Source organism: Eurosta solidaginis, chromosome 2, assembly GCF_040869045.1.
Source record: "Eurosta solidaginis isolate ZX-2024a chromosome 2, ASM4086904v1, whole genome shotgun sequence".
In the NCBI taxonomy this organism is placed as follows: Eukaryota; Metazoa; Arthropoda; class Insecta; order Diptera; family Tephritidae; genus Eurosta; species Eurosta solidaginis.
Genome location: NC_090320.1, coordinates 180,675,616 through 180,700,872, shown reverse-complemented (window position 1 = coordinate 180,700,872; position 25,257 = coordinate 180,675,616). Strand labels below are relative to the sequence as shown.

Sequence of the window (25,257 nt, the reverse complement as noted above, 5' to 3'; positions counted from 1 at the left end):
CTCTTAAATTGGCGTCTATCTTCTCCTTGTTTTAGCAATCATGGCAAGCAGTCGCTTTCCTCCATTTTGATCAAGGATTCTGATTTACATACTGGGGTTGAGCTGATCATTAAACAATTCTTCGTCAATCGGTATGTTCCTTTTTGATTGACGAGCATCCTGCTGAATTCTAGGTCACGCAGGTCAAGTTTTCCTTCGTAGATTCCGGCGCGAGTAATTAGGAGGTTATATTTGTTACGCGTAACTTTGGGCATTGAGAAGACGTAGATGAGTAGTGTCCCGTTTGTAAGTACTGCATTTGCATCAGAACTGTGACATATTGTTGGAGGTTGATGACGTGTACCAGCTTAAATCACCCACCGATGATTAACCCAATTCCGTCCTGGATTGTTGCGATTGGTGCCTTGTAATTGAAAATATGGAATCCGCTGATGGCCGATGCCAGCAGTGGGAATTTGCAACGCCAAATGTTATATCTAATTTAATGTTGTTAGTGGGTTAGTAATCATTCGATTCGATGAATGTAGGTTATTGTTATTGGGTTAGCAAACAATTTTTCCTGTCACTTGTTAACTATTTAAGTATGTAAAGACTAGGTTTTTTATTTGGTTAAATGTGTTAGTAGAGCTTTACAAAATATATTTCTGTTTCTTTAAAACGTTATTCCTAATTAAATGTTGTTAGTGGGTTAGTAATCATTAGATTCTATGAATATAAGTTTTTGTTATTGATTTAGCAAAAATTGTTTCTACCACTTATAGATTATTTTTAACTATTTAAGTACGTTAGGGATAGGTTTACAAAAGTTAGTTTCGCTCTTATTTTTTGTTAACATGCAAAATTCTTAGAGCTTTTCATTTTGTCGCTTTCTTATTTTTGTTAGTGTGCTAGTATTGAGGCATTGTTACACGAATAGTTACAATCGTTAGTTTGTTTAGTTAGGAAAAAACTAAATGTAGAAAAAAGGTATTGTCGTTCATTTTCTTTTCTTTTTTTTTTTTCTTAGAATCTTTGAGTAAGAAAGAGAGATGTTTCTTATTTAGAATTTTTTAGTTTGCCTCAACTAAATTTACAGTATTACTTAAAAGAATTTTGAAGGATGATCTAGTTGTTATTATGGTTAGTAGAGGAAAAAAGAAAAAAAGATAACTGGAATTTAGAATGTTAAAAAAGGTATGTCCTTTCATGCGGATTAGGCAAAGGTTATTGTTTTCTCTTTAATTTGCGGATCAAGCGCAAAAAGACAAGAACAAAAAATAATTCCTTTTTTCCTTTTTCTTTGTTCGTTTTTTGTTTTGTTTTACTTTGCGGATTAGGCGCTAGTGTTATAATTTTTTCTTTTAGTCATTTCACGGATTAGGCGCAAAATATATTAATTTAAAAATTTCGTATACTTGCTTAGCTGATTACGCGCATAAGCTTAAAATTATTATTTCTTTTTTTTTCTGCGGATTAGGCGCAGAGTATTATAAATTCATATATTGGCTTAGCGGATTAGGCGCATAAGCTTAAATTTTTTTTTTCTTTCTTCGGATTGGGCGCAGAGTATTCAAATTTCATATATTTGCTTAGCGGATTAAGCGCACAAGCTTAAAATTGTTTTCTTTTTTTTTTCATTCTATGATTGGGCGCAGAGAATTAAATATGCATTTGCTTAGCGGATTAGGCGCATAAACTCAAATTTTTCTTTTTTTTTTTCATCTACGGATTAGGCGCAGAGAATTAAATAAATATTTGGTTAGCGGATTAGGCGAATAAGCTCAAATTTTTCTTTCTTTTTTTTTCTTTTTTCATCTACGGATTAGGCGCAGAGAAATAAATAAATATTTGCTTAGCGGATTAGGCGCATAAGCTTAAATTTTTTTTTCCTTTTTCATCTACGGATTAGGCGCAGAGAATTAAATAAATATTTGCTTAGCGGATTAGGCACATAAGCTCAAATTTTTCTTTATTTTTTATTTTATTTTTTTTTTTCATCTACGGATTACGCGCAGAGAATTAAATAAATATTTGCTTAGCGGATTAGGCGCATAAGCTTAAATTTTTCTTTTTTCTCCTGGACCAGAGGTGTTAACATTTCTCGAACCAGCTATGGGGAGATCGCTAGAATCCCGTTTGGAAGTAGTGTAGCCATTTGTCAAATTCGATGGCACTACGAGCCTACTAAGGCACGATTTGTCCCACTTACAAGCCCGCTCTTGTTAGATAAACTCCCTCTTGGTGCCTGATCTTTTATAATTTCTTTTCATGTTTTTTGTATGTTTGTTTGTTTTATTATGTGGGGTAGTTTGTCCCATTCTTTTTATATTTTTTATATGTGCTTTATAATTTTTTTCCCACTAAGTGTGGTTACAGAAACTTCGTTCTCCTTGGCAACTATTTCCTTTTTATAAATTTGTTTTTGTTTCCCCTTTATTTGATTATCCTTAACGTATATAACATCATTATTGTTATAACGATTCTGTATGGTCCTTCTCCTATTATGTCTCTCAACCTGAATCATCTGTTTGTATTTTAATAGTGTTTTTATGTATCTATTAATTTTCCTGCTTTTGTCAAGGAGTTCCTGATAGTTAGAAGCTTCGTTAGTTAGAAGGCTGTTCGTTACAGAGTGAACTGAATTATTATAGCGATCTACTGCTATATTAACGAGTCCTTTAGTCCTGAGATCAGAGTTTTCCGCCTTCAGGCATCTATAAATTTCTAGTAACGTGGAGTGGAATCTCTCAATTTGGCCATTTACCTCACTTCTCTGAGATGGAGTGCGGTAAAGCTGAATTCCCAATGATTCCAATAAGTTCATTATTATTGGGCTAATCAATCCCCGTTCACTATCACTGACTAAAATTTTTGGAGTTGTAAAATAGTGGAGAAGCTTCACGATTTTGTGTTTAAGGTGCAGAGTTCCTTTGTTCCTAACGTGAAAACGCTTTGCGAATTTTAAAAATTTGTCAATGAAACTTAAAAATTTTTCGTTTCAAAAATACCTATGTGAAGGATCTCGCAAGGTTGTGATGGGATTGGTGTAGCCTGCAACTCTGGTTTATTAGGGTGTCTATCGTACTTACTAAACTTGCAAGTTTCACAAGACAGTACATATTTCCTAATTTGAGCACGCATTCTCGGGAAATAATACCGCTCTAAAATACGCTATTTTTAGTGGCATTGCGGTAAGCCCTCTTATGCTCCTATTAGGATCGATAGGGAGGTCCGTGTAGATACTATTAACATGTGCCGTTTTGCGCTTAAGAGATATTACTGTGTTTGGTTTTAATATCAATATGTTAAATTCCCCCTCAATAACTGCTCTGACTTCTGTCAGCGTATCGCCTCAAAGGACTTTAGCCCCGGAAGGTTAAAGAATGTAGTCGGGATGTCCTTTCCCACAAACGTAAAAAAATGTCCACGAACTTTTCTATGTATTTTAATGTTCCTCCGCCGAAATGATTGTGAATGGTTTTTCCACCGGTGTGTAATTTTGTGCAACTCGTTCGCTAATGTAATTCTTGTTATCCCCCATGTATACTAAGAATTCTAGAGTTCCCTGATGTGGAGTGGCATACTCTAAGTATGGTACGCCGGACACGAGACCCCTGCCGTAAAATTTAGTTGATCGCCATCGCCTTGCTCCTGACCGTGTTCGATCGTAGTGTCTTCTCCTGCTTCCTCATCCACTAGTATTAAGTGAAACAACTTCTGTTGTTTGCTTGGCCCCCTGCCTGATTGGCTTAAAAACCTTCCCGAACGTGTGCCCCTTTTTAAATTGTTAAAATTCTATATTTGGCCGGTATTTTAGATATTCTGGTTTGGCGGGCAGGACTAGGGTTTGTTCTTATAAATCCTGAAGGGGTAGAGTTGCTACGCCAATTTTGCGTAGTCTGATTGCTATTTCTCGTTTGACCGGAGTTCGGGTAGTTGCAGCTTGGTCCGTCCCGGCCTTGGTGTATACCAGAGAAATTTTTAAATGATCCTGGTTGATTTGGAGCTGCCCTAACATGACCGGCGTCATTATAATTTGCGTTTACATAATACCGAGGGACTATCGATTGGGAGTTGTTATTGAAATACCTATTTGAACGTGAGGCATGCCGAGTAGGCCTCGGGCGACGATTTGGGTTTTGCACTAGTAGCCGAGTGGGGAGGTCACCATTTAGACCTCTAATGAACACATCTAATGCTCTTCGAACCTTCTACGTTGGGCAAGAATGGCGTTAACGGCGTCATTTATTTCCGTTAAGGAGTTTTTCATCTCTTCTGGATTCATGCTGGAATGAAAAGATATACAACGAGGCTTACGATTTGTTACTTACAACCACCACTTCATTCGAGCTCGGTAAGTTTTGCTGATGCTTGTCTCCTTTTTGTTTTCTTGATATTATTTTCACTGTAAGGATTTTTAGTTGATTCCTGTATCTGTTTCTTGAATAAAAAAAAATTTCTTTGTTTCGTATCTTCACTGCAAGGGTTTTTAGTTGATTCTTGTGTCTTTTTTGTTTTCTTGAATAAAAAAAAATTCTTTGTTTCTTATCTTCACTGCAAGGGTTTTTTTTTTGATTCTTGTATCTTTTTTTTTTTTCAATAAAAAAATTATTTTGGTTCTTATCTTCACTACAAGAGTTTTTTTATCCTTTGTACGCATAACTAAATAAAATTTCACTTGGAACGCGAACCCTGCACCGCACTGCCCGGGCGCCAGTTAATCTCTCGTGTCCTGAGAGATATAAAAAATTAAAGGTGCGGCGAACCCACTGTTCGCCGATACTGATTTAAAAGTAAAACACGAACAACTTCAATTTCAATTAATCACAATTTATTACGTGTCACTTGCACGTCCCAAAATTAACTGAACTAAACATCCAAATAAACTTATTAGCTAACCTATTACTGCTAACTATTTATGCTGCGGTTGCAGTTCCCACATTTCGCAAGTCAAACGCTTGCGCGTGTAGACAGGAATTGCTTATAATGCAATTCCCATGATTTCAATAATTTCGATACCTGAACTGATCGTTGGTTGCGCGTGTGCTGCGTCAGCGAAGTTAGTAAGTGGAACAATATGATCACATGCCTGGCAACGTGAGTAAAGGGTGCGCCATTAGTTAGTATTGGGATTACAGGTGAGATAACTTATATATATTATATACCCCATATAAACTGTAATTTTTGCCCCTTTTTTACGGCTAGAAGCTTCAAAATTCATCAAATTTCATCAAATAGTTACGTTTACGTCATATATTGTTGAAATACGTGATTCGTAGTCATAGTTTTTACACGCAGACCACAAAAAACCTGAAACTTTGCATATTCACACAAAGTACCTACCTGTTTTTATACGCAGTTGAGCAGAGCTCACAGAGTATATTAACTTTGATTGGATAACGGTTGGTTGTACAGGTATAAAGGAATCGAGCTAGATATAGACTTCCATATATCAAAATCATCAGTATCGAAAAAAATTGATTAAGCCATGTCCGTCCGTCCGTCTGTCCGTTAACACGATAACTTGAGTAAATTTTGAGATATCTTGACGAAATTTGGTATGTAGATTCCTGGGCGCTCATCTCAGATCGCTATTCAAAATGAACGATATCGGACTATAACCACGTCCACTTTTTCGATATCGAAAATTTCGAAAAATCGAAAAATTGCGATAATTCATTACCAAAGAGGGATAAAGCGATGAAACTTGGTAGGTGCGTTGACTTATGGCGCAGAATAGAAAATAAGTAAAATTTTGGACAATGGGCGTGGAACCGCCCACTTTTAAAAGAAGGTAATTTAGAAGTTTTGCAAGCTGTAATTTGGCAGTCGTTGAAGATATAATGATAAAATTTGGCAGGAACGTTACTCCTATTACTGTATATATGTTCAACAAAAATTAGCAAAATCGGAGAACGACCACGCCCACTTTAAAAAAAAATTTTTTTTTAAAGTGAAATTTTTACAAAAAATTTAATATCTTTACAGTATATAGGTAAATTATGTCAACATTCAACTCCAGTAATGATATGGTGCAACAAAATACAAAAATAAAAGAAAATTTCAAAATGGGCGTGGCTCCGCCCTTTTGATTTATCTAGGATACATTTAATGCCATCAGTCGAACAAAAATTTACCAATCCTTGTGAAATTTAGTAGCGGCTTAGATTCTGGGACGATAACTGTTTTCTCTGAAAAAGGGCGAAATCGGTTGAAGCCACGCCCAGTTTTTATACACAGTCGACCGTCTGTCCTTCCGCTCGGCCATTAACACGATAACTTGAGCAAAAATCGATATATCTTTACTAAACTCAGTTCACATAATTACCTGAACTCACTTTCTATTGGCATAAAAAATGGCCGAAATCTGACTATGACCACGCCCACTTTTTCGATATCGAAAATTACGAAAAATGGAAAAAGTGCCATAATTCTATACTAAATACGAAAAAAGGGTTGAAACATGGTAATTGGATTGGTTTATTGACGCAAAATATAACTTTAGAAAAAAACTTTGTAAAATAGGTGTGACACATACCATATTAAGTAAAAGAAAATGAAAAAGTTCTGCAGGGCGAAATCAAAAGCCCTTGGAATCATGGCAGGAATACTGTTCGTGGTATTACATATATAAATAAATTAGCGGTACCCGACAGATGATGTTCTGGGTCACCCTGGTCCACATTTTGGTCGATATCTCGAAAACGCCTTCACATATACAACTACCACCACTCCCTTTTAAAATTCTTATTAATACCTTTAATTTGACACCCATATTGTACAAACACATTATAGAGCCACCCCTGGTCCACCTTCATGGCGATATATCGAAAAGGCGTCCACCTATAGAACTAAGGCCCACTCCCTTTTAAAATACTCATTATCACCTTTCGTTTGATACCCATAATGTACAAACGCATTCTAGAGTCAACCCTGGTCCACCTTTATAACGATATCCCAAAAAGGCGTCCACCTATAGAATTAAGGCCCACTCCCTTTTAAAACACTCGTTAACACCTTCCATTTGATACCCATATCGTAAAAAAATTCTAAAGTCACCCCTGGTCCACCTTTATGGCGATATCTCGAAAAGGCGTCCACCTATAGAACTAAGGCCCACTCCCTTTTAAAATACTCATTAACACCTTTCATTTGATACCCATATCGTACAAACAAATTCTAAAGTCATCCCTGGTCCACCTTTATGGCGATATCTCGAAAAGGCGTCCACCCATAGAACTAAGGCCCACCCACTTTTAAAATACTCATTAACACCTTTCATTTGATACCCATATCGTACAAATTAATTCTAGAGTCACCCCTGGTCCACCTTTATGGCGATATCTCGAAAAGGCGTCCACGTATAGAACTAAGGCCCACTCCCTTTTAAAATACTCATTAACATCTTTCGTTTGATACCCATATTGTACAAACGCATTCTAGAGTCATCCCTGGTCCACCTTTATGGCGATATCTCGAAAAGGCGTCCACCCATAGAACTAAGGCGCACCCACTTTTAAAATACTCATTAACACCTTTCATTTGATACCCATATCGTACAAATTAATTCTAGAGTCACCCCTGGTCCACCTTTATGGCAATATCTCGAAAAGGCGTCCACCCATAGAACTAAGGCCCTCTCCCTTTTAAAATACTCATTAACACCTTTTATTTGGTACCCATATAGTACAAACTAATTCTAGAGTCACCCCTCGTCCACCTTTATAACGATATCCCGAAAAGGCGTTCACCTATAGAACTAAGGCCCACTCCCTTTTAAAATACTCATTAACACCTTTCATTTGATACCCATATCGTACAAACAAATTCTAGAGTCACCCCTGGTCCACCTTTATGGCAATATCTCGAAAAGGCGTCAACCCATAGAACTAAGGCCCACTCCCTTTTAAAACACTCATTAACACCTTTCGTTTGATACCCATATCGTACAAATTAATTCTAGAGTCACCCCTGGTCCACCTTTATGGCGATATCTCGAAAAGGCGTCCACCTATAGAACTAAGGCCCGCTCCCTTTTAAAATACTCATTAACATCTTTCGTTTGATACCCGTATTGTACAAACGCATTCTAGAGTCATCCCTGGTCCACCTTTATGGCGATATCTCGAAAAGGCGTCCACCCATAGAACTAAGGCGCACCCACTTTTAAAATAGTCATTAACACCTTTCATTTGATACCCATATCGTACAAATTAATTCTAGAGTCACCCCTGGTCCACCTTTATGGCAATATCTCGAAAAGGCGCCCACCTATAGCACTAAGGCCCACTCCCTTTTAAAATACTCATTAACACCTTTTATTTGGTACCCATATAGTACAAACTAATTCTAGAGTCACCCCTGGTCCACCTTTATGGCGATATCTCGAAAAGGCGTCCACCCATAGAACTAAGGCGCACCCACTTTTAAAATAGTCATTAACACCTTTCATTTGATACCCATATCGTACAAATTAATTCTAGAGTCACCCCTGGTCCACCTGTATGGCAATATCTCGAAAAGGCGTCCACCTATAGAACTAAGGCCCACTCCCTTTTAAAATACTCATTAACACCTTTTATTTGGTACCCATATAGTACAAACTAATTCTAGAGTCACCCCTGGTCCACCTTTATAACGATATCCCGAAAAGGCGTTCACCTATAGAACTAAGGCCCACTCCCTTTTAAAATACTCATTAACACCTTTTATTTGGTACCCATATAGTACAAACTAATTCTAGAGTCACCCCTGGTCCACCTTTATGGAGATATCTCGAAAAGGCGTACACCCATAGAACTAAGGCGCACCCACTTTTAAAATACTCATTAACACCTTTCATTTGATACCCATATCGTACAAATTAATTCTAGAGTCACCCCTGGTCCACCTTTATGGCAATATCTCGAAAAGGCGCCCACCTATAGCACTAAGGCCCACTCCCTTTTAAAATACTCATTAACACCTTTTATTTGGTACCCATATAGTACAAACTAATTCTAGAGTCACCCCTGGTCCACCTTTATAACGATATCCCTAAAAGGCGTTCACCTATAGAACTAAGGCCCACTCCCTTTTAAAATACTCATTAACACCTTTCATTTGATACCCATATCGTACAAACAAATTCTAGAGTCACCCCTGGTCCACCTTTATGGCGATATCTCGAAAAGGCGTCCACGTATAGAACTAAGGCCCACTCCCTTTTAAAATACTCATTAACATCTTTCGTTTGATACCCATATTGTACAAACGCATTCTAGAGTCATCCCTGGTCCACCTTTATGGCGATATCTCGAAAAGGCGTCCACCCATAGAACTAAGGCCCACCCACTTTTAAAATACTCATTAACACCTTTCATTTGATACCCATATCGTACAAATTAATTCTAGAGTCACCCCTGGTCCACCTTTATGGCAATATCTCGAAAAGGCGTCCACCCATAGAACTAAGGCCCTCTCCCTTTTAAAATACTCATTAACACCTTTTATTTGGTACCCATATAGTACAAACTAATTCTAGAGTCACCCCTCGTCCACCTTTATAACGATATCCCGAAAAGGCGTTCACCTATAGAACTAAGGCCCACTCCCTTTTAAAATACTCATTAACACCTTTCATTTGATACCCATATCGTACAAACAAATTCTAGAGTCACCCCTGCTCCACCTTTATGGCAATATCTCGAAAAGGCGTCAACCCATAGAACTAAGGCCCACTCCCTTTTAAAACACTCATTAACACCTTTCGTTTGATACCCATATAGTACAAATTAATTCTAGAGTCACCCCTGGTCCACCTTTATGGCGATATCTCGAAAAGGCGTCCACCTATAGAACTAAGGCCCACTCCCTTTTAAAATACTCATTAACATCTTTCGTTTGATACCCATATTGTACAAACGCATTCTAGAGTCATCCCTGGTCCACCTTTATGGCGATATCTCGAAAAGGCGTCCACCCATAGAACTAAGGCGCACCCACTTTTAAAATACTCATTAACACCTTTCATTTGATACCCATATCGTACAAATTAATTCTAGAGTCACCCCTGGTCCACCTTTATGGCAATATCTCGAAAAGGCGTCCACCTATAGAACTAAGGCCCACTCCCTTTTAAAATACTCATTAACACCTTTTATTTGGTACCCATATAGTACAAACTAATTCTAGAGTCACCCCTGGTCCACCTTTATGGCGATATCTCGAAAAGGCGTACACCCATAGAACTAAGGCGCACCCACTTTTAAAATACTCATTAACACCTTTCATTTGATACCCATATCGTACAAATTAATTCTAGAGTCACCCCTGGTCCACCTTTATGGCAATATCTCGAAAAGGCGCCCACCTATAGAACTAAGGCCCACTCCCTTTTAAAATACTCATTAACATCTTTCGTTTGATACCCATATTGTACAAACGCATTCTAGAGTCATCCCTGGTCCACCTTTATGGCGATATCTCGAAAAGGCGTCCACCCATAGAACTAAGGCGCACCCACTTTTAAAATACTCATTAACACCTTTCATTTGATACCCATATCGTACAAATTAATTCTAGAGTCACCCCTGGTCCACCTTTATGGCAATATCTCGAAAAGGCGTCCACCTATAGAACTAAGGCCCACTCCCTTTTAAAATACTCATTAACACCTTTTATTTGGTACCCATATCGTACAAATAAATTCCAGAGTCACCCATGGTCCACCTTATGGCGATATTTCGAAAAGGCGTCCACCTATAGAACTAAGGCCCACTCCCTTTTAAAATACTCATTAACACCTTTAATTTGACACCCATATTGTACAAACACATTATAGAGCCACCCCTGGTCCACCTTTATGGCGATATATCGAAAAGGCGTCCACCTATAGCACTAAGGCCCACTCCCTTTTGAAATACTCATTATCACCTTTCGTTTGATACCCATAATGTACAAACGCATTCTAGAGTCAACCCTGGTCCACCTTTATAACGATATCCCGAAAAGGCGTCCACCTATAGAATTAAGGCCCACTCCCTTTTAAAATACTCGTTAACACCTTTCATTTGATACCCATATCGTAAAAAAATTCTAAAGTCACCCCTGGTCCACCTTTATGGCGATATTTCGAAAAGGCGTCCACCTATAGAACTAAGCCCCACTCCCTTTTAAAATACTCATTAACACCTTTCATTTGATACCCATATCGTACAAACAAATTCTAGAATCAGCCCTGGTCCACCTTTATGGCGATATCTCGAAAAGGTGTCCACCTATAAAACTATGGCCCACTCCCTCTTAAAATACTCTTTAATACCTTTCATTTGATACGCATGTCATACAAACACATTCCAGGGTTACCCGAGGTTCATTTTCCTACATGGTGATTTTCCCTTATTTTGTCTCCATAGCTCTCAACTGAGTATGTAATGTTCGGTTACACTCGAACTTAGCCTTCCTTACTTGTTTATTTTATATTTATCTTAAAAATCGTTTAGGTATGCAGATCTGTTCACTATATATTTCTTATCTTATATATCCGATTATTCGGAGATTACGAACGGGATAAGATTATTGTTCAGCCCCATTCATGAAAGGTATGAAGTCTTCGGCACAGCCGAAGACAGTCCCGTTCTTACTTGTTTTATTTGCTTTAATCTCAATATTTTCTGAAAAGTGCCGCAAGCGAAAATTTGGAATGAAAAATCGAGCGATCTTAGTTCGCTTTTGTAAAATCAATTAATGTCAAATCAGAGAAAAAGTTTTTCTGATATTTAATTTTATTTTGAAAAGAGAATTAATGTCAGTGACGTTTATTCCAGCATGATTCTGACGTTAATTCTCTTTTGGATTTGGAATAATAATAATTATTAATGCCATTGACTGACGACCCCGCTTAGAAACATTTTCTTCTAATTGAAAAAACTGGTTTCTACAATTTTGATGTTGCTTCGCCCGGGGCGTGGAGCACGCTACCATCACACCACTGCGGCCAAAATGATCAGGGTAAAAAGGAATTTGTTAAGCATAGTCCGTCCGCCTGTGTGTCCACAAACAAGATAACTTTTGAGATATCTTAATGAAATTTGGTATAAGGCTCGTTGCCACTCATCTCCCATCGCTATTTGAAAGGAGCAAAGTGGACGATATCCATGCCTATATTTTATATATACAAAATTTGAGAAAAAAAATGTGTTTATTTGGTAAATAATGCACCTACAATAACCATATTTCATATGACTGGTCGGTTCGTAATAAAAATTTTTGGAAATTTTGGTACCGCCTACTTTTGAAAAAATCAATTTCACAAATATTATTTGTTATAAACCAATACCGGCTAAAGCTATCACCACAAAACTTATAAACCAGATTTTTCTTATAATAGATAATTTGTATAACAGGTAATGTGTGTCACTTTTCATATAGAAAATTCCTTACTTGTTTAATTTGGTTTTCTCCATAAATCGTTATGTGTACATAAAAAAATTTTTTTAATGAACTATAAATTTTAGCTCATCATCTGCTGCTTGGCCAAATATATTATTCGCAAGCAATCGGAGATCGACTGTTGTAGTTTTGATAACAGCGGTTGCGATGAAGAAGACAGTCGGCCAATGGTAGTCGTGGTGCGTTCAAACAAAATGACTTTACAGTAAATCTATAACTAAATACTAAATTGTTTATGTTTTATATACAGAAATGTCCAACACCGCGTTGTGTTAAATTTGATGGCGATGAAAAAATGGCGCCCAAAATTGGAAAATCCTGCAGGGGTCCTTGCAAATGTTGCAGCAGCGATAATATATTGCGCGGCTATACCGTTAGGCAGGAGGTGATGCAAATGTCAACACCATCACCCACACAAAGAACAACTTGTTTCTGTGATTGCAATGGTGGTGGTGGGAATGAATGCCGAATACTGCATTAAATAAGATTAAGTCTCATTTTCATAGGTTACAAAAAACAACTTATACTGTTTGGTTTTTTTTTTCATATGTATATTTTTTCTGTATTTATTTTGAAATAATGTTACAAATAATTAAACAATTATTTATTTGAACTCATGCAATAGATTTTCTTTTCATTCCTTTAGTCGAAGCTTTTAATTAGTGTAAACTAACTTCATCATAATCATCATTTATTGGGTCTTAAGCTTACTAGGCCATTTTGACCCTTGCGTAACAAATCACGCCACCTGTACCAAAATGGTGGTAACTGACGCCAATTGGTAGCACAAAGGGATATCAAGTTCTTTTCCACATATCACTGACAAGGCCTTAAATAATTCGGAAAACGTGCTCCCTAGAACACTCCTAGTTCCATTTCATATTTTCTCTAAAACTTCCAGTTATGATGACAGACTTGTAAATCGTGATTTTTCGTCGAGATAGGACTTAATTTCAAATTGCTTCAGTTAAAAAAAGTAGTTATTGGCAAGTGTTATTCTCCGTTTGATTTATATTTTAACGAATTTAGTGAAATTCCGCTTATTCCAAATCTTCTGCTAACGTTCAAATCGCTAAACTGTTGAATAAATAACTCCACTATTCAATAGTGCAAAAATGGTCTTTATTACACTACTTGAAAGTACTTCACAATATCACTTAACTTCACAACCAATAGCGTGCTTAAATCAAACTGATTCCCCATGCCTCAGCGGGTGCTGCTTTTATACTCTTCGGTTTCCTCGTCGGCATACTTGTTGGCGTTTCTCTTTCTAGAATTTACTACTTGTTTACCAGCTATAAACTCACCAGCTATACACTACAGATGCAGGTTAATAGCTTCTCATATGCGCGTGTATATGTGAGTGATACTTCGATCGATGATTGCATACTTTTGTGAGCATCTCAGATATATGCATATGTTTGCGCATATCTCTCCGCTTCTGTATGTACATATGTGTAGACATAATGATTTATTTGCTTATGTAGATAAAAGTGATTGCTTAGTATCGGATTAGAGATGACAGTGTGCCTTAGTGTTGCTAACATTCGTCACACTGCGCTCCACCTAAGTCTGATCGTCCCCATCAGACAAATTTCCTGATCTAAACGCCGCTAGCATCTCCAAATGAACCACCCTTCTATTTCGTGGCTCCCCAATGGTTTGTATGCGGTATATGGTATCACTGATCTTCTTCACAACTTTGTACGGGCCTTCCCAACTGCACCGAAATTTGGATGGAACACCCTTCCGCCGATGAGGGTTGTATAACAGTACCAAATCTCCCTCCAAGAAACCTTCCGAAATTTTGTTCTCGTCGTACCTGTGTTTGCTCTTAATACTCACTATCCTGTTTCGTTCCCTCACACTCTGTTGTTTGGCAAATGATCTACTTCGTGGAGCTTGTGCTTGACTGATTGGCGTCGCATAATCAGTATCGTTCACGCGTTTCACAACAGTAGTGCGCCCTGGCTTGAAACTACCCTCGCATTCATTCTGGGAAATTCGTTCCTTCGTTTTTGTGCGTCCATTTGGTTTTGTCAATTCCAGTGTTTCCTCGCAGGTACTTTTGATTTCACTTTATTTGGCCCTTTCGATCCATCAGTTTTTACCTTTGACTTTCGTGACCTTTTTCGATTTCACTTTATTTGGCCCTTTCGATCCATCAGTTTTTACCTTTGACTTTCGTGACCTTTTTCGAGTCTTCCCACCAGTACTCAATTATAACGCATAACTCTTCTCTGCATATCGATCCTGATGTCATGGTCAACTAAGAATTCCAATATGACTTCATCAACAATCTCCGCCATAACGAATTTGTGTAGAAACATGACCTTATCAATTAAGACTTCCCAGATCACTTCTCCCCGGAGTTGGTTATACTCGCCAGTGACCGTACGCAACCTTGCTCCAGGTAATGGCTTTACCCTCCAAATCAGATCGAATCAAGGAATGAGATGCGCCCGTATTTACAGTCAGAACACGTTCTTTGCCATCCACATTCCCTATGACGGCAAGACTGCTTGATTTCATTCCAATTTGCGACACGGATATCACAGGACTTTCAATAGCTGGATCTAGCTCTCGATCTCCACATTTTACTCGCTCTTGCTCATCCCATCCAGCTTTGTTATTAAGACCACCCATGCTGTTGAAACCACTAGAATCAAGATCACAATGCCGTGCAATGTGACCGGACTTCCCGCATTTGAAGCATTTGATAACTCTTTCACGCCGCTTTTGCGATCCTTTCAGCGCCTCCAATATTGTGTTCACCCAATCTGGCCTTTCCACTTCCACACGGCGTGCTTTGAAAACTCGCTTACACAGCAGCGACGTTGTTTCCTGAGTCAGTGCATGGGATGCCGTTTCAGCAAATTTTGGCTTGGCGTTCGTATATGTAGCTCGTTTCGTTTCGACATCCCGTATTCCATTTATAAAGCTCTGAATTTTAACCCTCTCGGTGTATTCCACGGGTGGGTCTACATTTGCCAGATGAGCCAATCTTTCAACATCCGACGCAAATTCCTGCAAGGTCTCATTCGCCTTTTGGTAACGGTTTTGCAACTCAATTTGGTATTTCTGTTTCTTACTCTATAACGTCTCTCGACAACGGCCATCAATGCTTCATAACTGTTCCGCTCGTACTCTGGAATAGTCTGTAAGATTTCAATTGCAGGCCCTTTCAATGCAACAAACAGTGCAGCAACTTTATCTTCAGTACTCCAGTTGCTGACTGCTGATGTCTTCTCAAATTGAAGCTTAAAGACCTGGAAAGGAATAGAGCCGTCAAAGGATGGACCTTCGTATTGCTTGCTGAAACAGCTGGGCGCTTTAATTTCAACTCCTGTATACGACCTTTTCAAGCATCTACCTCAGCCTCGATTTTGCTCTCAAACTGCATTATTTTTTCGTCCATGCGAGTTTCCAGTTGTGCAGAGATCTGCGATGATACCTGTTCCGAAATTTGTCCCGACATTTCAGATATACATACGTGCCCCCTGTGCTTCAATCCTGCATGCTATTTGTGACGACATTTCGGATATACGTGCCTCCTGTGTTTCTATCCTGGATGTTATTTGTGACGACATTTCGGATATACGTGTCTCCTGTGATTCCATCTTGGATGTTAAACGTGTCTCCTGTGATTCCAGTTGCGATGACATGTTTGTGGATATTTGTGATTAAATTTCGGACATTTGTGCCGATATTGAGGGCAATATCATGTTCAGGTCTGTGCTCGCCATTGTCTGCAGTGTTTCATTTTTCTCCTCCAATTTTGTTGTCTCATCGCCATCAAGATGAAAGACATACTCTTCCACGTTAATTTCTTGTGATTCAATTGCCTCTCGTAGTCGTGCCTGAAGTTCGAGTTTATTGCCGGTTGTATTCAATCCATGGGCTTCCAACTCCTTTTTAAGTTGCTGTATCATTAATTCACTTAACTTTGCCATGCCCAAGTTGTATTCGAAGTCTTCGGAATTTATTCGACACCAATTGTAACGAATTTAGTGAAATTCTGCTTATTCCAAATCTTCTGCTAACGTTCGAATCGCTAAACTGTTGAATAAATAACTCCACTATTAAATAACGTAAAAATGGTCTTTATTAGACTACTTGAAAGTACTTCACAATATCACTTAACTTCACAACCAATAACGTGGTTAAATCAAACTGATTCCCTATGCCTCAGCGGGTGCTGCTTTATTACTCATCGGTTTCCTCGTCGGCATACTTCTAGGCGTTCGTCCTTCTAGAATCTTGTTTGCCAGCTATATACTCACCAGCTATAAACTGCAGATGCACGTTTATAGCTTATCATATGCGCGTGTATATGTGAGTGATACTTCGCAGTTGATTGCATACTTTTGTGAACATCTCAGATATATGCATGTGTTTGTGCATATCTCTCCGCTTCTTGTATGTACATATGTGTAGACACAATGATTGATTTGTTTATGTATATACAAATGACTGCTTAGTATCGGCTTAGAGATGATAGTATGCCTTAGTGTTGCTTATATTCGTCACAATATATATACTGACATTGTTTTCTTTTTTAATGCGGTCTCTAAATAGATGAGGCCCTTCTAAGTCCCGAATTTTTATCCGTCAACAAAGACGCGAAGATGTCCATTCTTTTTTGAATTACAGCAAGTACTTTGTATTGTTTTTAAGACCAACTTTTTGCCCCTTTATCTAATCCAGAGAAGGCGGAGTTAAGGGAGACAACCTTCGTTCTTTTGGTTTCTGATCACACGGAGAAGTCCTTCCTAATCCTTACGGAGCTGGAGGTGTTGCTTGCTGCCGTATACGGTAAATCTGAAGGTATGTTCTCGTTACACTATATTTTGCATAGAATTTAACTCATGCTCTTTACTAACTCTTCGTTACCCGACGTCTGGTTAAGCCCAGATATAGTCATTTTCACTTCGTCGTGTTGGGGTATCAAGATCGTCTTCTACCTCTCTATCTGGAAGTAGGGTAAAGTGCTCCCTTCACAGCTTTAGCACACTCTGTAGGTCAGTTCGACCTGGTTCATGCAGACAACTTTTTGTAGAATTTTTTTGTAGAATTTTCAGGCATTATTTCCGTGTGCCAAATGTTATCGGAACCAACCATCATCGAACGTCGCTTATCGACGAGTTACTGGTGTTTTATCGGTAAAGTGTAAAAGAGAAATCGGAGAAAATTGAATTTATAATTGAAAAATTTTAGGTTTAAACATAAAACTTAAAGCCTTGTTTTATCTTTGAAAAAACAATAATATATTATGGATCTTGCGAGTACGCATTGTGCCTAGCTCACATGTTTCATTAATCCGATAAAGCACTTCGGGGATATTTTGTTACGATTCGGACCCTTTCTTTCTAAGAAACAATTTATAGTGCATTGTAAAGAGACCTTACGAAGTTCTTAGATAAACGATAAGGAAATGTTTGACGTACATATTGCTTTTGCATGAAAGTAGGAGCAGCCAAGAATTCTTGACGTTTGACGGCGTTTGTTTTGCTTGAACATACAGTTTTAATTGATTTTAATGAATGTTTAACTTATTTGTCTGCCATCCTAAATGAAACTTTTTCTTTAAGAAACCATGCACAATCAATTACTTCTTGTACCTTTAAACCAATATAGGAGAAATTTCTTGAGAGTTGCATACTGCAAAAGAATATTTTGACGAAATTCTCCGCAAGTATTTCTTGAGTGTCGTTTTATATGGATTTTTGTATTTTTTAGAGCTGCTCTTTCAAAAAAAAAATTGACATTTTGGCCTAACAAACCGACAGCACTTCTATGACAAGCCGATAACACGCCCGTAATCCACAACACAGTGATAACAAATCGAAAACTTGCCGACTTCGATAACAAACTGATAAAACTTCTTTAAAAAGCTCATAACAAACGGATAACTTGTCAAAAATAAATTGAAAAGTCGTTGATAACACTTTGAAAACAAATCTATTACACCCCTGGAAAATCGATAACAAAACGATTATTGAAGAGTTGAATTCCAAAAGGATGTCTTTTGACAAATTTTCGATTTTTTTAAAAGTCTGGTAAAAAATCTTAAACTCTTGATATTTCATTAAATTATATTAATTACAATTTTTTCTATTCTAAAAAAATTATTTGATTTACGCTTGGGATCAAACGGAGATCTTTTTCAAAAATTTAATAAATAATTCAATATTTATCATTATTGGTAAATTATATAAACAATGTTTACATATTTCTTATTATTATTATGTTTTTATATGGATTTCAATATTGTGTCGAATTTTCACATCACTAGGCTGTTAGTAAATAATCACGCAACAAAAAAACATGAAGCAGCCACTCTTATATACATACATGTCCCCGTTAAAGCTAGCAAGACTTATGTAGAAGGCGACGAAGAGACCTTTGGTGAAATATGCGGACGAAGCAACGGAGAGTATAAAAGCAGCGCAAGCTGAGTAATCAGTATTCAGTTTTGATTTAAACACTGTAACGGCAACCTGTTGTAGTGATGGAACCTAAATTGATCAGAGCCCTAGGAAACACGTCAAACTAAAGCACTCCATCGTCGAACATATAAAGCAAAATCGAACACTAAAACCAGTTGCCAATGCCTAATACACAACCATCTCAAACCACACTTCGTGTGTGTGAATGTATGTATGAATGGCTATATAGCTTGTAGGTGTCGGTTTTAATGGCTATGTAGGCATGTATCTGTGAATACGTTTAGTGGCAAGAATGGATGGGTAATTCCTGCGGGTATTGACTGAAAAACAGGCGAGGGAAACTTGCCGGTGCACTTTGGTGATGGCTGCGCTTAATAGCCGAAATAAAACTTAAATTAATTATCGAAGTGTCCAAGACTGAAAAGGACGTCTTACCGGCTAAAAGTTTTTACCGCCAATTTACGGAACCGGCCTCCGGTACACTCAAAACGGAGGTGCAGCAAGCTATAAGGTAAGTGAAAAGAACAGTTTGTTTAAATAAAATCACAAAATTAAATAAAATATAAAATTTAATCAAACCTAAAATTTTATAAAACCTAAAATTAAATAAAATATAAAATTTAATTAAACCTAAAATTTTATAAAACCTAAAATTAAATAAAATATAAAATTTAATTAAACATAAAATTTTAATAAAACCTAAAATTTATTAAAATCTAAAATGTAATAAAAGCTAAAATTAAATACAACCCACATTAAATAAAATCATAAATTTAATAAAATACTATATTTAATAAAAGGATTAGGCGCATTTTTAGCACGATTAGCGAACAGATCGCTATTCAAAATGAACGATATCGGACTATAACCACGTCCACTTTTTCGATATCGAAAATTTCGAAAAATCGAAAAATTGCGATAATTCATTACCAAAGAGGGATAAAGCGATGAAACTTGGTAGGTGCGTTGACTTATGGCGCAGAATAGAAAATAAGTAAAATTTTGGACAATGGGCGTGGAACCGCCCACTTTTAAAAGAAGGTAATTTAGAAGTTTTGCAAGCTGTAATTTGGCAGTCGTTGAAGATATAATGATAAAATTTGGCAGGAACGTTACTCCTATTACTGTATATATGTTCAACAAAAATTAGCAAAATCGGAGAACGACCACGCCCACTTTTAAAAAAAATTTTTTTTTAAAGTGAAATTTTTACAAAAAATTTAATATCTTTACAGTATATAGGTAAATTATGTCAACATTCAACTCCAGTAATGATATGGTGCAACAAAATACAAAAATAAAAGAAAATTTCAAAATGGGCGTGGCTCCGCCCTTTTGATTTATCTAGGATACATTTAATGCCATAAGTCGAACAAAAATTTACCAATCCTTGTGAAATTTAGTAGCAGCTTAGATTCTGGGACGATAACTGTTTTCTCTGAAAAAGGGCGAAATCGGTTGAAGCCACGCCCAGTCTTTATACACAGTCGACCGTCTGTCCTTCCGCTCGGCCATTAACACGATAACTTGAGCAAAAATCGATATATCTTTACTAAACTCAGTTCACATAATTACCTGAACTCACTTTCTATTGGCATAAAAAATGGCCGAAATCTGACTATGACCACGCCCACTTTTTCGATATCGAAAATTACGAAAAATGGAAAAAGTGCCATAATTCTATACTAAATACGAAAAAAGGGTTGAAACATGGTAATTGGATTGGTTTATTGACGCAAAATATAACTTTAGAAAAAAACTTTGTAAAATAGGTGTGACACATACCATATTAAGTAAAAGAAAATGAAAAAGTTCTGCAGGGCGAAATCAAAAGCCCTTGGAATCATGGCAGGAATACTGTTCGTGGTATTACATATATAAATAAATTAGCGGTACCCGACAGATGATGTTCTGGGTCACCCTGGTCCACATTTTGGTCGATATCTCGAAAACGCCTTCACATATACAACTACCACCACTCCCTTTTAAAATTCTTATTAATACCTTTAATTTGACACCCATATTGTACAAACACATTATAGAGCCACCCCTGGTCCACCTTCATGGCGATATATCGAAAAGGCGTCCACCTATAGAACTAAGGCCCACTCCCTTTTAAAATACTCATTATCACCTTTCGTTTGATACCCATAATGTACAAACGCATTCTAGAGTCAACCCTGGTCCACCTTTATAACGATATCCCAAAAAGGCGTCCACCTATAGAATTAAGGCCCACTCCCTTTTAAAACACTCGTTAACACCTTTCATTTGATACCCATATCGCAAAAAAATTCTGAAGTCACCCCTGGTCCACCTTTATGGCGATATCTCGAAAAGGCGTCCACCTATAGAACTAAGGCCCACTCCCTTTTAAAATACTCATTAACACCTTTCATTTGATACCCATATCGTACAAACAAATTCTAAAGTCATCCCTGGTCCACCTTTATGGCGATATCTCGAAAAGGCGTCCACCCATAGAACTAAGGCCCACCCACTTTTAAAATACTCAGTAACTCCTTTCATTTGATACCCATATCGTACAAATTAATTCTAGAGTCACCCCTGGTCCACCTTTATGGCGATATCTCGAAAAGGCGTCCACGTATAGAACTAAGGCCCACTCCCTTTTAAAATACTCATTAACATCTTTCGTTTGATACCCATATTGTACAAACGCATTCTAGAGTCATCCCTGGTCCACCTTTATGGCGATATCTCGAAAAGGCGTCCACCCATAGAACTAAGGCGCACCCACTTTTAAAATACTCATTAACACCTTTCATTTGATACCCATATCGTACAAATTAATTCTAGAGTCACCCCTGGTCCACCTTTATGGCAATATCTCGAAAAGGCGTCCACCCATAGAACTAAGGCCCTCTCCCTTTTAAAATACTCATTAACACCTTTTATTTGGTACCCATATAGTACAAACTAATTCTAGAGTCACCCCTCGTCCACCTTTATAACGATATCCCGAAAAGGCGTTCACCTATAGAACTAAGGCCCACTCCCTTTTAAAATACTCATTAACACCTTTCATTTGATACCCATATCGTACAAACAAATTCTAGAGTCACCCCTGGTCCACCTTTATGGCAATATCTCGAAAAGGCGTCAACCCATAGAACTAAGGCCCACTCCCTTTTAAAACATTCATTAACACCTTTCGTTTGATACCCATATCGTACAAATTAATTCTAGAGTCACCCCTGGTCCACCTTTATGGCGATATCTCGAAAAGGCGTCCACCTATAGAACTAAGGCCCACTCCCTTTTAAAATACTCATTAACATCTTTCGTTTGATACCCGTATTGTACAAACGCATTCTAGAGTCATCCCTGGTCCACCTTTATGGCGATATCTCGAAAAGGCGTCCACCCATAGAACTAAGGCGCACCCACTTTTAAAATACTCATTAACACCTTTCATTTGATACCCATATCGTACAAATTAATTATAGAGTCACCCCTGGTCCACCTTTATGGCAATATCTCGAAAAGGCGTCCACCTATAGAACTAAGGCCCACTCCCTTTTAAAATACTCATTAACACCTTTTATTTGGTACCCATATAGTACAAACTAATTCTAGAGTCACCCCTGGTCCACCTTTATAACGATATCCCGAAAAGGCGTTCACCTATAGAACTAAGGCCCACTCCCTTTTAAAATACTCATTAACACCTTTTATTTGGTACCCATATAGTACAAACTAATTCTAGAGTCACCCCTGGTCCACCTTTATGGAGATATCTCGAAAAGGCGTACACCCATAGAACTAAGGCGCACCCACTTTTAAAATACTCATTAACACCTTTCATTTGATACCCATATCGTACAAATTAATTCTAGAGTCACCCCTGGTCCACCTTTATGGCAATATCTCGAAAAGGCGCCCACCTATAGCACTAAGGCCCACTCCCTTTTAAAATACTCATTAACACCTTTTATTTGGTACCCATATAGTACAAACTAATTCTAGAGTCACCCCTGGTCCACCTTTATAACGATATCCCTAAAAGGCGTTCACCTATAGAACTAAGGCCCACTCCCTTTTAAAATACTCATTAACACCTTTCATTTGATACCCATATCGTACAAACAAATTCTAGAGTCACCCCTGGTCCACCTTTATGGCGATATCTCGAAAAGGCGTCCACGTATAGAACTAAGGCCCACTCCCTTTTAAAATACTCATTAACATCTTTCGTTTGATACCCATATTGTACAAACGCATTCTAGAGTCATCCCTGGTCCACCTTTATGGCGATATCTCGAAAAGGCGTCCACCCATAGAACTAAGGCGCACCCACTTTTAAAATACTCATTAACACCTTTCATTTGATACCCATATCGTACAAATTAATTCTAGAGTCACCCCTGGTCCACCTTTATGGCAATATCTCGAAAAGGCGCCCACCTATAGAACTAAGGCCCACTCCCTTTTAAAATACTCATTAACACCTTTTATTTGGTACCCATATAGTACAAACTAATTCTAGAGTCACCCCTGGTCCACCTTTATAACGATATCCCTAAAAGGCGTTCACCTATAGAACTAAGGCCCACTCCCTTTTAAAATACTCATTAACACCTTTCATTTGATACCCATATCGTACAAACAAATTCTAGAGTCACCCTTGGTCCACCTTTATGGCAATATCTCGAAAAGGCGTCAACCCATAGAACTAAGGCCCACTCCCTTTTAAAACACTCATTAACACCTTTCGTTTGATACCCATATCGTACAAATTAATTCTAGAGTCACCCCTGGTCCACCTTTATGGCGATATCTCGAAAAGGCGTCCACCTATAGAACTAAGGCCCACTCCCTTTTAAAATACTCATTAACATCTTTCGTTTGATACCCATATTGTACAAACGCATTCTAGAGTCATCCCTGGTCCACCTTTATGGCGATATCTCGAAAAGGCGTCCACCCATAGAACTAAGGCGCACCCACTTTTAAAATACTCATTAACACCTTTCATTTGATACCCATATCGTACAAATTAATTCTAGAGTCACCCCTGGTCCACCTTTATGGCAATATCTCGAAAAGGCGTCCACCTATAGAACTAAGGCCCACTCCCTTTTAAAATACTCATTAACACCTTTTATTTGGTACCCATATCGTACAAATAAATTCCAGAGTCACCCATGGTCCACCTTATGGCGATATTTCGAAAAGGCGTCCACCTATAGAACTAAGGCCCACTCCCTTTTAAAATACTCATTAACACCTTTAATTTGACACCCATATTGTACAAACACATTATAGAGCCACCCCTGGTCCACTTTTATGGCGATATATCGAAAAGGCGTCCACCTATAGCACTAAGGCCCACTCCCTTTTGAAATACTCATTATCACCTTTCGTTTGATACCCATAATGTACAAACGCATTCTAGAGTCAACCCTGGTCCACCTTTATAACGATATCCCGAAAAGGCGTCCACCTGTAGAATTAAGGCCCACTCCCTTTTAAAATACTCGTTAACACCTTTCATTTGATACCCATATCGTAAAAAAATTCTAAAGTCACCCCTGGTCCACCTTTATGGCGATATTTCGAAAAGGCGTCCACCTATAGAACTAAGCCCCACTCCCTTTTAAAATACTCATTAACACCTTTCATTTGATACCCATATCGTACAAACAAATTCTAGAATCAGCCCTGGTCCACCTTTATGGCGATATCTCGAAAAGGTGTCCACCTATAAAACTATGGCCCACTCCCTCTTAAAATACTCTTTAATACCTTTCATTTGATACGCATGTCATACAAACACATTCCAGGGTTACCCGAGGTTCATTTTCCTACATGGTGATTTTCCCTTATTTTGTCTCCATAGCTCTCAACTGAGTATGTAATGTTCGGTTACACTCGAACTTAGCCTTCCTTACTTGTTTATTTTATATTTATCTTAAAAATCGTTTAGGTATGCAGATCTGTTCACTATATATTTCTTATCTTATATATCCGATTATTCGGAGATTACGAACGGGATAAGATTATTGTTCAGCCCCATTCATGAAAGGTATGAAGTCTTCGGCACAGCCGAAGACAGTCCCGTTCTTACTTGTTTTATTTGCTTTAATCTCAATATTTTCTGAAAAGTGCCGCAAGCGAAAATTTGGAATGAAAAATCGAGCGATCTTAGTTCGCTTTTGTAAAATCAATTAATGTCAAATCAGAGAAAAAGTTTTTCTGATATTTAATTTTATTTTGAAAAGAGAATTAATGTCAGTGACGTTTATTCCAGCATGATTCTGACGTTAATTCTCTTTTGGATTTGGAATAATAATAATTATTAATGCCATTGACTGACGACCCCGCTTAGAAACATTTTCTTCTAATTGAAAAAACTGGTTTCTACAATTTTGAT

The 25,257-nt window shown here is 37.8% G+C and overlaps 1 protein-coding gene across 1 annotated transcript in view; it reads left to right on the top strand.

The window, feature by feature from the left end:
• The window catches only part of Tsp33B (Tetraspanin 33B), a 134,178-nt gene extending 121,286 nt beyond the window's left edge, over positions 1-12,892 (top strand). The window contains exons 3-4 of the mRNA XM_067769182.1: positions 12,477-12,590; positions 12,662-12,892. Of these exons, the coding sequence (XP_067625283.1) occupies positions 12,477-12,590; positions 12,662-12,892 (345 nt within the window). The remainder of the gene's footprint in view (positions 1-12,476; positions 12,591-12,661) is intronic.
• The last annotated feature ends 12,365 nt before the right edge of the window (positions 12,893-25,257 follow it).